The sequence below is a fragment of the Mus pahari genome, chromosome 4 (assembly GCF_900095145.1).
Source record: "Mus pahari chromosome 4, PAHARI_EIJ_v1.1, whole genome shotgun sequence".
Classification (NCBI taxonomy): Eukaryota; Metazoa; Chordata; class Mammalia; order Rodentia; family Muridae; genus Mus; species Mus pahari.
The window spans coordinates 126411681-126424750 of NC_034593.1; the positions used below are offsets into that span (position 1 = coordinate 126411681).

Here is a 13070-nt window from a genome sequence, read left to right on the forward strand (position 1 = left end):
GCAAGGCAGGTGTCCAGAAGTCTGGAGCTCTGATCCTCCTTCTGAGTCCTGGGGTCAGAGCCCTCCCTGTAGGCCGACTCTCCTCCCGTGATCCTGAGGACCTGCAGTGTGGAGGGTCCTCCAGAGGGCTCTGCTGCCTCCACTGGGGTTATGAAGAGAGATGGCAGGGGTGGCTCCAACCAGACAGGAACCCGCCTCTGGGCAGGCTGTGTTCTTTTGTCCCTGTTCCTGCTGCCACAAGCCCCTGCTGGATTCTCTGGAGTTGATTGTGTTCCACTCACCCGTGATCCTGAGGACCTGTGGTGTGGAGAGTCCTCCGGAGCGCTCAGCTGCCTTCGCTGGGATTCAGAAGAGAGTTTTTTTTTTTTTTTTTTTTTTAAAGAAAGCCTGCAGTTGGCATTCTTGGGAACTCTTAACACAGCACAGAGACTGAGTGAGGAGGTGCTCAAGGCTTTGCTGTGTTTATAGAGTTTGCTGATCCAAGGCCAAGGTTCAGCCGAAACAAAGTCCTGCCCTCTGGATTGCACCCCTGCAGATCTGCCACACTGATTTGGTCAGACCGTGAAAGCCAGCTATTGCCTGTCATCCATCCGTTCTCTCTCAGGGTTAACTCTGCCATCATCTCCTGTCCAGCCACCGCGTACACACTTCACGATCCTCAGCAGCAGTCTCCATCTCCACGGTTCCCTGTCTGGGTGAGACATAAGGACAGAGAAGCAGCTTTGAACCCTCCTCTGGTGCTACCTCACAAGTCAGCAGGCCTCACTTCTGGCCGTGGTGAGACAAGGCATAGGATTCCTGGGCTAGCTGAACAGCACCACGGGAAATCTTGGTGGTTTTGTAATCCTTTCTCCCTGAGGCCCACTGGGAACTGTGGTCCAGGTCCTACACACACAGCCAAGTATTATGAGCCTCGAAAGCCCAGTCCTAGACCTATGAAGGGGTCTGCAAACATTCTTGGCCCAGTTTTGTCCAGGAGAGACTTCATCTTATTTGCCTGTACATAAGGAAGAAAGAAAGAAAGAAAGAAAGAAAGAAAGAAAGAAAGAAAGAAAGAAAGAAAGCAAGCTGCTGCATCTCTTATACAAGCCTGCTTGCTATCTAAACAGCCTTGAAAAAAAACTTCAAACAAAAGCTTTTCTGGCTTTCTACAGAAATATAGAAACAGAAGACACACAAGAAGAATGTCGCCAGGGAAGAGGCACATCTCTCCTTCCTGCCTCCCCATTAGCAACAATTCTGGTTCTGGAAGAAAACACAAAACAAACAAATCAATTTCCTGTTCAAAAACCGTGGGTTTGCCCTGCCCAGTTTATAACAGAGCATTAGGACATCTCAGGTTCCATCTATGTTTTCTAAGTCCCTGTCTTTTGTTTCCTCTCTCTCCCATATGGATACCAAGAGCCCAGAGTCATCTCCACTTGCAACACTGTTATGCTGTTTATGTATCCATTAACAAACTGTTTTCTGTCTTCTCCTCCTGCAGTAAATAGCCAGCGAATCTCCAGGGGTTATGTCAGAAGGGCCCTGGAGAGTGAAATGTAGAAGTTTCAGGTTCTGTGGCTGTGACCATAGGCAGAACAAGATGCCCTAGCGTGATCTTGATGCATTGATGACGAGGCTTATGGCATCCATCCTGGAACGGCAGGGTCCTACCGTCTTGGTTCCGTGTAACTTCCTCTCCCTGGACCTTAAAGTCTACCCCCTTCATCTTCACGGTATTTAGTGGTGGCAAGAAGGGAGGGCTGCTGTTTTCTGGAGCTCTTCACCACTGATAACAAGGAAAAGAAAGGCAAGGCTGGCTGTCTCTAGCAGGAATTTGCCCTTTTCTATTTCTCTTTCTGGGAATCTCTATTTCTGTGAATTGTAGCACAGGTTCAGCAACCTGGGAAGACAGGAATGTATGTCATATTGTCTCGTGAACAAAACTAGAGTTCTGTAAATAAGGAGAACAGAGATGGATATTGGATTAATAACTTGCAATATTGCCACCAGGGCACTTTTAACCCCCCTCACTGATGCCACATGTCTTCTCCAATAGGGCAGAGGGGTCAGGAGCTCTGGAACTTCCCCCACCTGGGTTGGTCAAGCCCCAGAGGAAACTAGCTTTGGCAACTGCCCCTGTGTGACTGCCACCTTCAGGTTCCTAGTCTTTGTACCCTTTGATAGCTTAAGGCTTGGAGAATGATCTTTGTCTTCCTGAGCCTAGAGGGTGTTTCTTCCTCAGGTGTACATCCTTCTGTGTGCCTCACACCACTGAACAGTCTGTCAGTGGGGTGTCTTCTTCACTGGGGCCTTGGATGGTGGTGGAACAAAGGTTCTAATTGGTCAGTCCTTTAACCAAGGAGGCGTACTTTCCTAGGCCAGACTAGAGACTGGAAGCTGTAGGTGCTTGCGTCATCCTGGGGGTTTGGCAGTGCAGACTGTGGGATGATGTCGCCAGTAGAGAGCTTGGCTTTGCTGGATCCTGTTTCCATCCCGGCCAAGTGAATCAAAGTATTCAATAGGGGTACAGATATGAGTTGGCAAGTTATTGTCAACTTGATACAAACAAGTCACTTGGGAATGTAGCTAAGCGTAACTGAAATGCAACTAAGGAATTGCCTCTAACAGATTGGCCTATAGGCTTATGGGGCACCACTGTGGTCCTGAGCTCTGTAAGAAAGAAGGCCGAGGGAGCTTGAGAAGCCAGGAAGCAGTATTGCTCCACGCACTTGGCATCAGTTCCTGCCTCCAGAGTCTCAGTTTGAATTCCTGTCTAGGTTTCCCCCAATGAAGGACTGACATGGACACGTTGCTTAGAGTCACGATCTTATTCCAGCCACAGCGACACCAGGCTACAACAGGCTGCATTCCTCATGGGATCAAGAAGGGACATTGTAAATTCCTGCAGTCACCACAGGATATGTGCCAGTGCTGTGATGAGACACTGGTGCCAGCATCGGCTCCTTCATGTTAGCAAGATAGGGTGAGCATAGGCGTGGGATGGCTTGCTACTCTGCTTTGTGTTCTGTCATTTCTCATTTGGCCTACAGCATTCGCCAGCCTTCAGAACCTTAAAGCAGCAAGTACAGTGCGACTCTGTATGAGCCACAGAACTGTCCTTGAGTTAGCTACTCCAACTTCCTGTGCATGTGACCTTGTGTAGTATTGCTTTTTGTTCTGAAAACCTACCTCCTACTTATATGAGGTCTCTACAGGTCATCCTCACATGAGTCATCCAGTGGTGATGGGAGCTAAACCCTCCTGTGTGGGACCCACAGCAGGCTCAGAGCTGTGAAATGCCCCCAAAATGCTAAAATTCTCCCCATGTCCCTGTGGTTTGGGACTGAACCCAGAGCCTTACACATACTAAATGTATGTTTTACCACTGAAATGCACACTCAGCCTCCCTCCAGATCTCCCTAGTTTGTATATGTAGCATACACATGTATGTCTGTGTACATATGTGTGTGTGCATGTGGAGGCCTGGCACCCACATGAGTTGTCTTTCTCAGCTACCTTCCACGCTATTTTTGAAACTAGAATCCCCCAGAGAACCCAAAGCTCATCAGTTCTGCCAGGCTGGCTGACCAGTGTGTACCCAGTGGTGGGGCTGTAGACATGCGCCCTATGCTTGGTTTGCACGGGGGTGCTGGGGATCTGAATTCATCCTCATGTTTGCATATCAAGCACCCGACTAGTTGAGACACCAAAATCACCTTCTAGATTTATTCTTAGAGGAGCCAAGAGAACTAGATTCTATGTAAAGTCAGCCAAATGTCAGTGGGTATATAGATTTTTGTTGTTGCAGCTGCTCCTTTGTTTTGTCTTAACAAATGCTAGGTGGACCAAACAAGCATGCCATCCTCCATGCCATCGCTGGCTTATGAGGAAGGGAGAGTGCTACATGATGATTCTTGTAAGTGAAAGGACTTCTTCCCATCTCTGTCCACTTTCCATGTGAGCTGTGCCTCCAGTGTGCTGGTTGGTTGGAGCCAACCAGAGTGGAGGGGCACAGGCCTGGTAAGAGTGGTAAGGGACTCTGATGAGCAGTTGCTGATGGTGCTTAGAGGCCATCACCCAGCAGCTCCATGAGTGGTGACAGCTGTACTCTGCTCTTCATTATTTATGGCACTCACACTGATACACTGGACAGCGATAAATGGTGAGAGAGAGAGAGAGAGAGAGAGAGAGAGAGAGAGAGAGAGAGAGAGAGAGAGAGAGAGAGAGAGCCAGAGAGCCAGATACCCAGAGGGAGGTGCTGATGTGACTAAAAGTAGAAGGGTTGGACAGGTCAGATCATTTATTTGTGTATTGAGATAGCGTCTCACTACATAGCTCCCGTTGTTCTAGAACTCACTACATATACCAGGCTAGCCTCAAATTCACAGAGATCTGCCTCCCGGGGGGGGGGTGTGCACCACAACACCTGGCCAAGTCAGATGGCTTTTAAATGAGGAACTAGTAGCATCTAAAACCACAACTTCATACATACTTGGTTTTCAAAAACTCAAGATGTGTTAAACATCCAAACGTTATGAAAGGTTAGGCGACTATGGTACATCCAAGTGTCTGAAGACGATGTGCCTATTTTGAGGCTTAGCGTGTGATTTGAAAGGGGAAGGCAACTGCTGGTTGAAGGGGAGAACAGGAAGGCGGGAGGTGAGGGAGAGAGTGGGATGAGGCGAGTTAACCAAACCCAAGCATATGTGAAATGCTACAAGGAAACCCACTACTTCATATGGCATATTCCAAGGATATAAGATACAGGGCATTTACAACAAAACACACCTGGCTGAACACTGTTCTAGAAGTTTGCTTTGGACATCAGTCACCGACACAACAAAGCACACTTTTTACAGATCGAAAGCTGTCAAATGAAGGTGTGATACATCACGATGCATGGCTAAGTTTTCCTGGGAAAGCACTAGGAAGTGAGTTTTCATCCGATGCTTTTCTTTATGCAGCGCCTCTCTTTTGTTCTCTTGTGGCTCGGAGGGAGTCACTGCATTTCTCAGTGGCCTGACGGGAACCGGGCAAGCTAAAGAGTTAAGGGTTATTAGAGATGGTCATCCTGCTGTCATTTCTCACTTATGTGGGTCAGTAGGACACGACACAGCAGGAGTGAAGAGCAGAGAATGTTCTGTATGGTATGTACTTGTGCATATGAGCCTGTGGATGTGCCACACAGTGTGCATAAACATCAGGGGACAAGCTTGGGTGTTGGTCTTTGCCTTCCACCTTGAGACAAGATGTCCTTTTCACTGCTGCCCATGCCAACTAGCTGGATCCTCCTGCCCTTTCCCACCTCACCCAATCTCTCTGTAGAAACTTTACATGGGCTCTAGTGATCAGAACTTAGGTCCTCATGCTTTCATGGCAAGCGCTTTACTCACTGAGTCAACCCCTCAGTCCCAGAATGTAATTAGAGACTCCCACTTTGTGCTTATTTTTGTTATTCATTTCTCGGAGCATTGAGGGTCAAACCCAGAGCCTAGGGTTGGTCTTTGACTCTTGGAAAAAGCATTGCCAGTGTAGATAAAACGATTTCGTTTCAACTATACAGGTAGGAAGATCACTAAGGGTGGGATTAATTACGACCTTTGCAGGCAATTCTTACTGTTCTATTTCACTCTCCTCTCCCTCTTATCTACTTAACCTCCTCCATACCCAGAGACCCCGGTTTTCCACTTCCTCAATCAGATCACATGTACCCTGTGACTTCCCCTCTATTGCTTCCTCCATCCCTCACTCTAGCAATGGCATTTCTGTACTTTGCTGATTTTTGTAGATACTCTGGGACACGTACTCTCATCTGAAGATCTGGAGCTAGGAACTCCCAGTAACAGCAAGCAAGCAGGAGTTATCAGAGAGGAGGGAACCTCAACTGGGCTGTAAGCAAGCCTGTAGGACATTTTTTAAATTAGTGATTGATGGAGGAGGGCTCAGCCCTTTGTGGGTGGGGCTATCCCTAGGCAGGTGGTCTTGGGTTTCTATAACAAAACAGGCTGAGCAACCTAGTAAGCAGCACTCCTCTGTGGCCTCTGCATCAGCTTCCACCTCGAGGTTCCTGCCCTGCTTGGGTTCCTGTCCTGGCTTCCTTTGATGATGAACAGTGATGCGAAAAGGGTAAGCTAAGTAAACCATTTCCTACCTGAGTCGTTTCGGTCATGGTCTTTCATTGCAGAAATAGAAACCTTAAGATAACTTCTCTGTTTTTTTTTTTTTTTTTTTTTTTATTTCTTGCAGTCAACTGGGTTTGGATTTGTTTTGTTCTTGTTCTCCCAAATTTTTTGAGTTGCGTCATTAAGCCATTTCTTTGTGCTTTTTATGGCTTTTAAATATAGGCTCTGAGAGCTGTAAGTTCTCATAGGCTTGGTTTCACTATGTCTCAGAGTCTTTCATTTTCATTTAGCCCTAGGATTCCCCCCACCCCCACTTTCCTTCACTTCTTTGACCCATCCACTATTCAGCAATGAGTTGCTTAGTTGCCATGTGGCTTTTATATTTACTAGAGATTATTTGCTGTCAGCTTAAAATTGGATTGCATTGTGGTCAGACAGGATATAGTTTAAGTATCTCAACCATTTTGCATTTTCAAAGATTTGTTTTGTGCCCCAGAACCTGGGTTATTTTAGAGAAGGTTTTGATCATTGCTGAGTAGAGCGTGTACGGTTCAGTTTCTGAGTGAATGTTCTGTAGATATGCTAAGTCCATTGGATGTATGATGCCAATTAGTTCTGATATTTTTGGTTGGTTAGTTTTTTTTTTTTTTTTTTTTTTTTGGTCCAGATGATGTGTATATTGAATGAATTAGGATACTGAAATTGCCTGATATTAATGTATTGATGTTAATTTGTGTCTTTTTCAGTAGTAGGTTTTTTTGTTTGTTTGTTCTTAATGAAAGTGGGTATCCCAGAGTTTGGTACATGTATGTTTAGAATAGTAGTGTCTTCTTGGTTAACTATTCCCTCATATATGAAATGTCCCTCTTTATCTCTTCTGACTAGTTTTAGATCTAGTTTGTCAGTTATTAGTAAGTGATGCCTGCTTGCTTCCTGGTCCCATCTGATTGGAGTACTTTGTCAACCCCTTTCACTCTTATGGCATTATTTAAAGCTCAATGTGTTTCTTGTAGAGGATAGGTGGATGGATTTTGTTTTACGATCCATTCAGTTAGCCTGTGTCTTTTATTGGAGAGTTGAGGTAATTGATATTTTTAAAGATATTAATGACATTTGTAAAACACTGAGGCTTTTCTGGTTTCCAAAGTTTCCACTGAGAAATCAGATGGTTTTCTGATAAGTTTTCCTTTATACGTAACTTGATTTTTTTTTTAATTATAGTTTTCAGGACATTTTCTTTGTTCTGTATACTTAATGTTTTAGCTATAATAAGTTTTGGGGAGTTTTTCTTTGTTTTTCTGGTCTTATCTATTTGGTGTTCTGTGTGTTTCTTTAATCTGTATGGGTATGACTTTGCATAGTTTGGGGAGATTTTCTTCTATGATCCTTTTGAAGATCTATACCATTTGACTTGGGATTCTTCTCCTTCATGCTTATAACTTGAAGGTTTGGTCATTTCATGGTGCTCCACACTTCCTGTGTGTTCCTGTGTTTTAAAGATCATATTCCTTGTTTATTTTGTATATATTCCTTACTATCTTTTTTTGGCCCATTCTACTCATAAGGCTTTGAGTTTTCTAGTTGAGTTATTTTATTGGATTTTAAATGTCATCTTCATTTCCTTTGAAGCCTCTTCAGTGTTTCGTGTTTTCAAGTCCTAGAATGTCCTTGTCATTTCTGTCAGCCTATGTTTGTATTTTCTTGAGCACCACTCTGGTGATTATTCTCTTTAATTTCATTGAGCTTAATTTCATTTTTTAATTAAAAAAATTAAAAAAGACTTTATTAAGATTGTTATTTTAAATTGTTCTCTGGGTTCATCAAGGTAATTTTCATTGGCAAACTTTTCTAAAGGATAGGTGGTTTTTAGAAAAGAGATACTAGGTTGATCTTTCCCTATTGTTAGCAAATTTTCGATAAGATCTAGGCATGTGGAATTCTCATTAATGTTAATATTGACAGAGTAGATTTGGGCAGAGGAAAGGAAGTGCAAGTGGGTTGGGCCTACAGGTTGGAAATGGTTCATGTTGGGATGAAATGAGGTGGACAGACGGGCTGGGTACAGGACATTTGGACCAGTCCAAGCCCTGAGCGTGGGGTATATCTGAGAGGTGTGACAACTTGATCCTCTGGTTTGTTTATAAAGTGGGAAGCTCTCCATGTCTCCTGGACAAGTATGGCAGCTGCAGTCAGGAGAAAAGGAAGGGATTGAGGGAGCAAAAGCCACAGAATGCAGGGACTTGGTATACACTTGGCTTAATGAAGGCTTTACTTTGGAATACAAAGCAGTCAACATATATGTTCATATCTGGAATTAGGAACACTAAAATATATTTAATATATATTCATGTTTGATGTGTTAGAGTAAAACATCTATGCTCTTTGGATAAAACTAAAAATCTGTTTTGTAAAAAGCTTTACAAATTTTTATGTATTACTTATTTTTAGGTCAGTCTCACTATGTAGCCCTGGAACTCATTGCGTAGATCAGACTTGCCTCAAATTCAGAGACCTGCGTGCCTCTTCCTTCTTAGTGCGGGACTAAAGCAGTGCACCTCCATGCTGCCCTCCTAGTTTGGCTTAAAACTATCTTATGTGGGAAACCTGCAGAGGGGGGAGAAAAGATTAGTCCACAGTAGGTCACGTTCTTATCCACTTTATCTTGAATCTCCCAAAGTTCTCTCTCAGAATCATGAGGACTATTAAGTTTTCCCTACTGAAATAAGCTGAGTTTTAAGTAAGTTGACCATACAGCCAGTATGTAACAAAGCCAGAATGACATCAGTGTCCAAAGACCAAGTACTTTACATTATCCTACTTTGAAGTTTGTATTAGTGTTGTGTGCTTGATGTGTGTGCAGTGGTGTAGTCTGTCAGGTTAGAGGACGACTCTTAGAGTTGGTTATCTCCTACTTTTAAGTTTCAGGGATCAAACTCAAGCTGTCGGGCTTGGGTGCCAAGGGCTTTCACACAGTGAGCCATTTCGCTGACCTTATCTTACACTTTTAAAGTACAGCTATCTCAGTATCCCATATTCGGATATGCCTATATGACATACACTGACATGGCACATTTCTGTCTCTAAGTACAAAGGTAAATTTGTAAGATCACAAGTAAAAATGACTTATATTCCTACTCAGAATTAAGAGGCTTCATCCCAAATATCACTTTATGTCATTATTCCTGTATAGTTGAAACATTATGGCTACCCAGAGTTGAACAGATGTTTAGCTTACTGACTGTAGTCACAGCTGGATCCAAAGAGTGATGCTCCCCTATGAGTATCTTAGTAAGTAAGTATCTACAGTCTTCATGTTCTTCAGGATTTGGATAGCCTGATCTCCTGAGTTCTTTACAGGCAGGCCCGCTCAGACATTTACAGTAATCCCTGCAATTAGGACATCATTTTAGAACACTGTTTTTGTGTTTTTGTGTTTTTTTTTTTTTTTTTTTTTTTTTGCACATCTCTGTTCACATCAAGGAATGTGCAAAACATGACTCCAAGGAAAACATCAGAATCTGGAAGAGTCTTTATCAAATTTGCTTTGAACACAAGGTTACAGTGTGGGAAGGCAGTCAGACAACTCCAAGTTTCTGGTGGGGCCAAGGGGAAGAGGGACATTTCCTGGCTTTCTGGACATTTCTCTTACTGTCTCTTTTAAACCGCAGTCTGTGAGGTAGCCAAACAATTTAATGTTAGTCCTCTGAAGCTGAGATTAATTAGTTGGAGATGAAAGGTTATCTGGTCTTCATTTGTCTACCAACTGTTACCTGGGCTTAGCAGTGAGTTTCCCAATTTGTTGGCCTCTGTTATCAAGTGCACAGCTGGCTTGTGCTTGGTTTTGCTGGAGCTAGCAGCTCCTATTAGTTTGAACTGATTGCTGGTAGCTGAGTTACATGGTACTGTCTTTCAAATCTATGATCTTGGGATGTTTCTGAGTCCCTCCCCCCTTCTTATTTTTTAGTGCTTCTCAGTACAGAAGCAATCTCTTAAGTGTTTTGCTTTTATTTTGAAAGATGTAGAAGTCTTAGCTATCAGTCTACCTGGCAATTTTTTAATGGCTGACTGCAACTTTGAGCATTCATTCAACAACACACAGTACCAATTAGGAGTGAACTCTGTTCTTGGAAGTGAAGATATAGACAACACACAAAAAAACCCAAGTAATCTCACTGTAGTTTCATATACTATTTATTTATTAAGTTATTAATATGGACAGTATTATGCAACATTAGTCCACTTATCCAGCCCAGGAGAAAGACAATAAAGAACTCATTTCTACAGTGAGTAAGCACAGGTGCTCAGCTCACCAAAGTTCCCTTATTTGGACATCAGAGGGAACTGTCACTCGGGTTTTTACTTACATTAAGTAAATCTTTCTTGAATTTAAAAGTGTGAAAAGCAAAGTCTGATTTAGAGAACGCAGAGATACGCGCATCTCCTGTTGGGGGAGGAAGGAGCTGGTCCCTCTCAGCAGCCCCTCACTGCCCTCCATTCCTGTAATGGAGCTCGGCCTCCCTCGGGCATCAGCAGGACTCAACCTTGGGTGTGAGGAGGCAGGCGGGTCACAGGGAATCCCGATTAATTTATAAAGATTGTGTGTCAGAGCTCTAAAAAACTCACTTGGTGGTGGTTAGTGGCAGTGATGAGCACACTACATTTTGCCAAGAAGAGTCTTTAAGTCGAGTCCTGGCTTGCAGCCTGGGAGATTATTGTGGTTCTCAGTGGGAAAGTGGAGGTGAAGAACTCTAACAATGACTGCTATGAGGCCATCTGCAGAATGTACTGGACTGGCTACTATGGCTTTTAAAACCGGCCTTCCTCTCTTTAGACAAGCTTACTTCAGGTTTCCTCTTACGTCCATCTAGAATTAGCACATTGAAAAGGAGCATGAAAGATGAACCTCCCTGCTTCCACCCTAAGCGATGAAAACCAGGAGGAAAAAAAGTCCATTCTCCACCAAACAAGTCGCCCTCAGTTTTCCTTCACTGAACAAATGCCAAGGACGATTTAGAGGCATGTTGACAATGCTGGCTAACTGATGGAAGTTTTAGATGTAACTACACACAAATCGGAATCTAAAATACAGGCAAGATCCAAAATGGTTCAGTATGCTAGGGTTTCTTTAACTCCTTCCCACGCTCCGGTCACATTAAAATCCACGTCTCAGCACTGGGCCCCTGTACCATTGTCAGTTAAAGACAGAATCAGGGGCCTCAGGAAGGTTTGCTGTGTAGCTTGGCAAACTGCCTATATGTAGTTCAGAAAAAGGAGAGAAACCGCAGGGGAAGAATGAGTATTGAACCTATTCAACTCTAGGTGTAACAGGCCTGATGCTGGCAGAAGACTACTGAATGAGCAGCCATACAGGTTGTTTGATCACTGTGCTTCCCCAGCACCAAAACAAAACAAAAAACAAAACCAGAATATGGTGCTACTTTGACGATTCAGTTTCATCTTTAAATAAGCTAGACAGATCCTGCTGCATTCTTTGTTTCTAATTTACCAGTACATTATTATGTAGCTTACTGCATGTGAGGAGCAAGTCAGCATGTAGTACCAAGTTTACATCATCATAGGACTACAACATGCACATTCTACTTAATGTAGCTCAAGCATCAGGAATATAGGATTTAACAGTTATGGGTGGAGACTTGTTCTGACAGTCATGTTCACATTAACTATGGGTTTAGAAATCTTATTAGGCAGGTACCTATAGCAGTTCTTCCATTGGTACTGGAACATTACACGCATGCACAAGTGATGTAGAAGAGAATGGAGTTGAAGTAGCTGGATGGAGAACAGTGGGGTGGGCGGAGCTGGGATGAGCCTGGTGCCAGCAGGGCCAGTTCTCAGCTTTCCACTGTAAGTCTCTGCTCTGTAAGCGAGGCCTGTTGGGCAACACTTTTGTTCTCGTGACTTCGAAGTTTGGAGACAACATCTAGAAAGGCCAAATCCTGTACTTCCTTGTATAGAGATTCTGGAAGAGAAAAGCGAGACAATGCAGACATTCCTGCTGGATTACTCTAATCTTCCTAGATAATCTACCCCAACATAGACCCTATTGTTTGACTAGACAGAGCTATAAAAACTAAGGACTAACACAGGAAAGAATCCCAGTAGTACCCAGTAAGGTCTTTTTCAGGAGTTCGTTGTTATTTTTAAAGATTTACATTAGGTTCTACAGTCCATAGTAGTTTAGAATAGTAAGATATAGTTAAACACAGCTCATTATCATAATCTCAACATGCAGTAATCTACAACTTAACCATCATCACATGCAGTAATCTACAACTTAACCATCATCATCAGTCCACACAAAGAGCTAGTTTACTAAGACCTGTTAAATTTTGTGACAGATTAAAGTATTTTATTTCATATACTTTTAGTAAATCCTGTGTAAGTCACCTTTCTAGTTCCTAGCCTGCCCCCCCCCTTTTAAACATATTTAGCCTTAACTGTAAGAAGGTACAGAACTCCTAGTATGACCAAGAACCTATTGGGAAGAAAGGGATATAACATATTTAATACAATCAATGCTCCTCAACTGGTAGGGGTTTTAATTTTTATTTGCATTATTTACATGTGTGGTTTAGCATGCTCGTGCCCACACGGGGCATGTGTTGTGGTCAGAAGACAATCTGGTAGTTGTGTCTCCTTTAACCATTTGGATCCCAAGAACTACATTAAGACTTTCATGAGGGCTTTGTAGCAAGTGCCTTTATCCATGGAGCCATCTCCTTGGTTCTTGATGTATTGATTTTGGTATGTCCAGTATCAAACACCAAAACTAGTCTTTTTTTGAAACAAAAAAAAAAAGAAATCCATCCTAAAGTCACATAGAATCTTCTTTTTTTGTTCTTTTTTCTTCTTTTGAGACAGGGTTTCCCCTATACAGTCCTAGCTGTCCTGGGACTCACTAAGTAGACCAGTCAGACTCATCCTTAAAAGTGTTGGAATTAA

General features: G+C 43.1%; 1 protein-coding gene across 4 annotated transcripts in view; it reads right to left on the reverse strand.

Annotated features, from left to right (window-relative positions):
• Nucleotides 1-10280: 10280 nt before the first annotated feature.
• Nucleotides 10281-13070, reverse strand: part of Rap1gds1 (Rap1 GTPase-GDP dissociation stimulator 1) — a 139145-nt gene continuing 136355 nt past the window's right edge. For all 4 annotated transcript variants that reach the window (XM_021195727.2, XM_021195726.2, XM_029537412.1 and 1 more), the window contains one exon: nucleotides 10281-12087. In XM_021195727.2, the coding sequence (XP_021051386.1) occupies nucleotides 11960-12087 (128 nt within the window). In that variant the 3' untranslated portion in view covers nucleotides 10281-11959. The remainder of the gene's footprint in view (nucleotides 12088-13070) is intronic.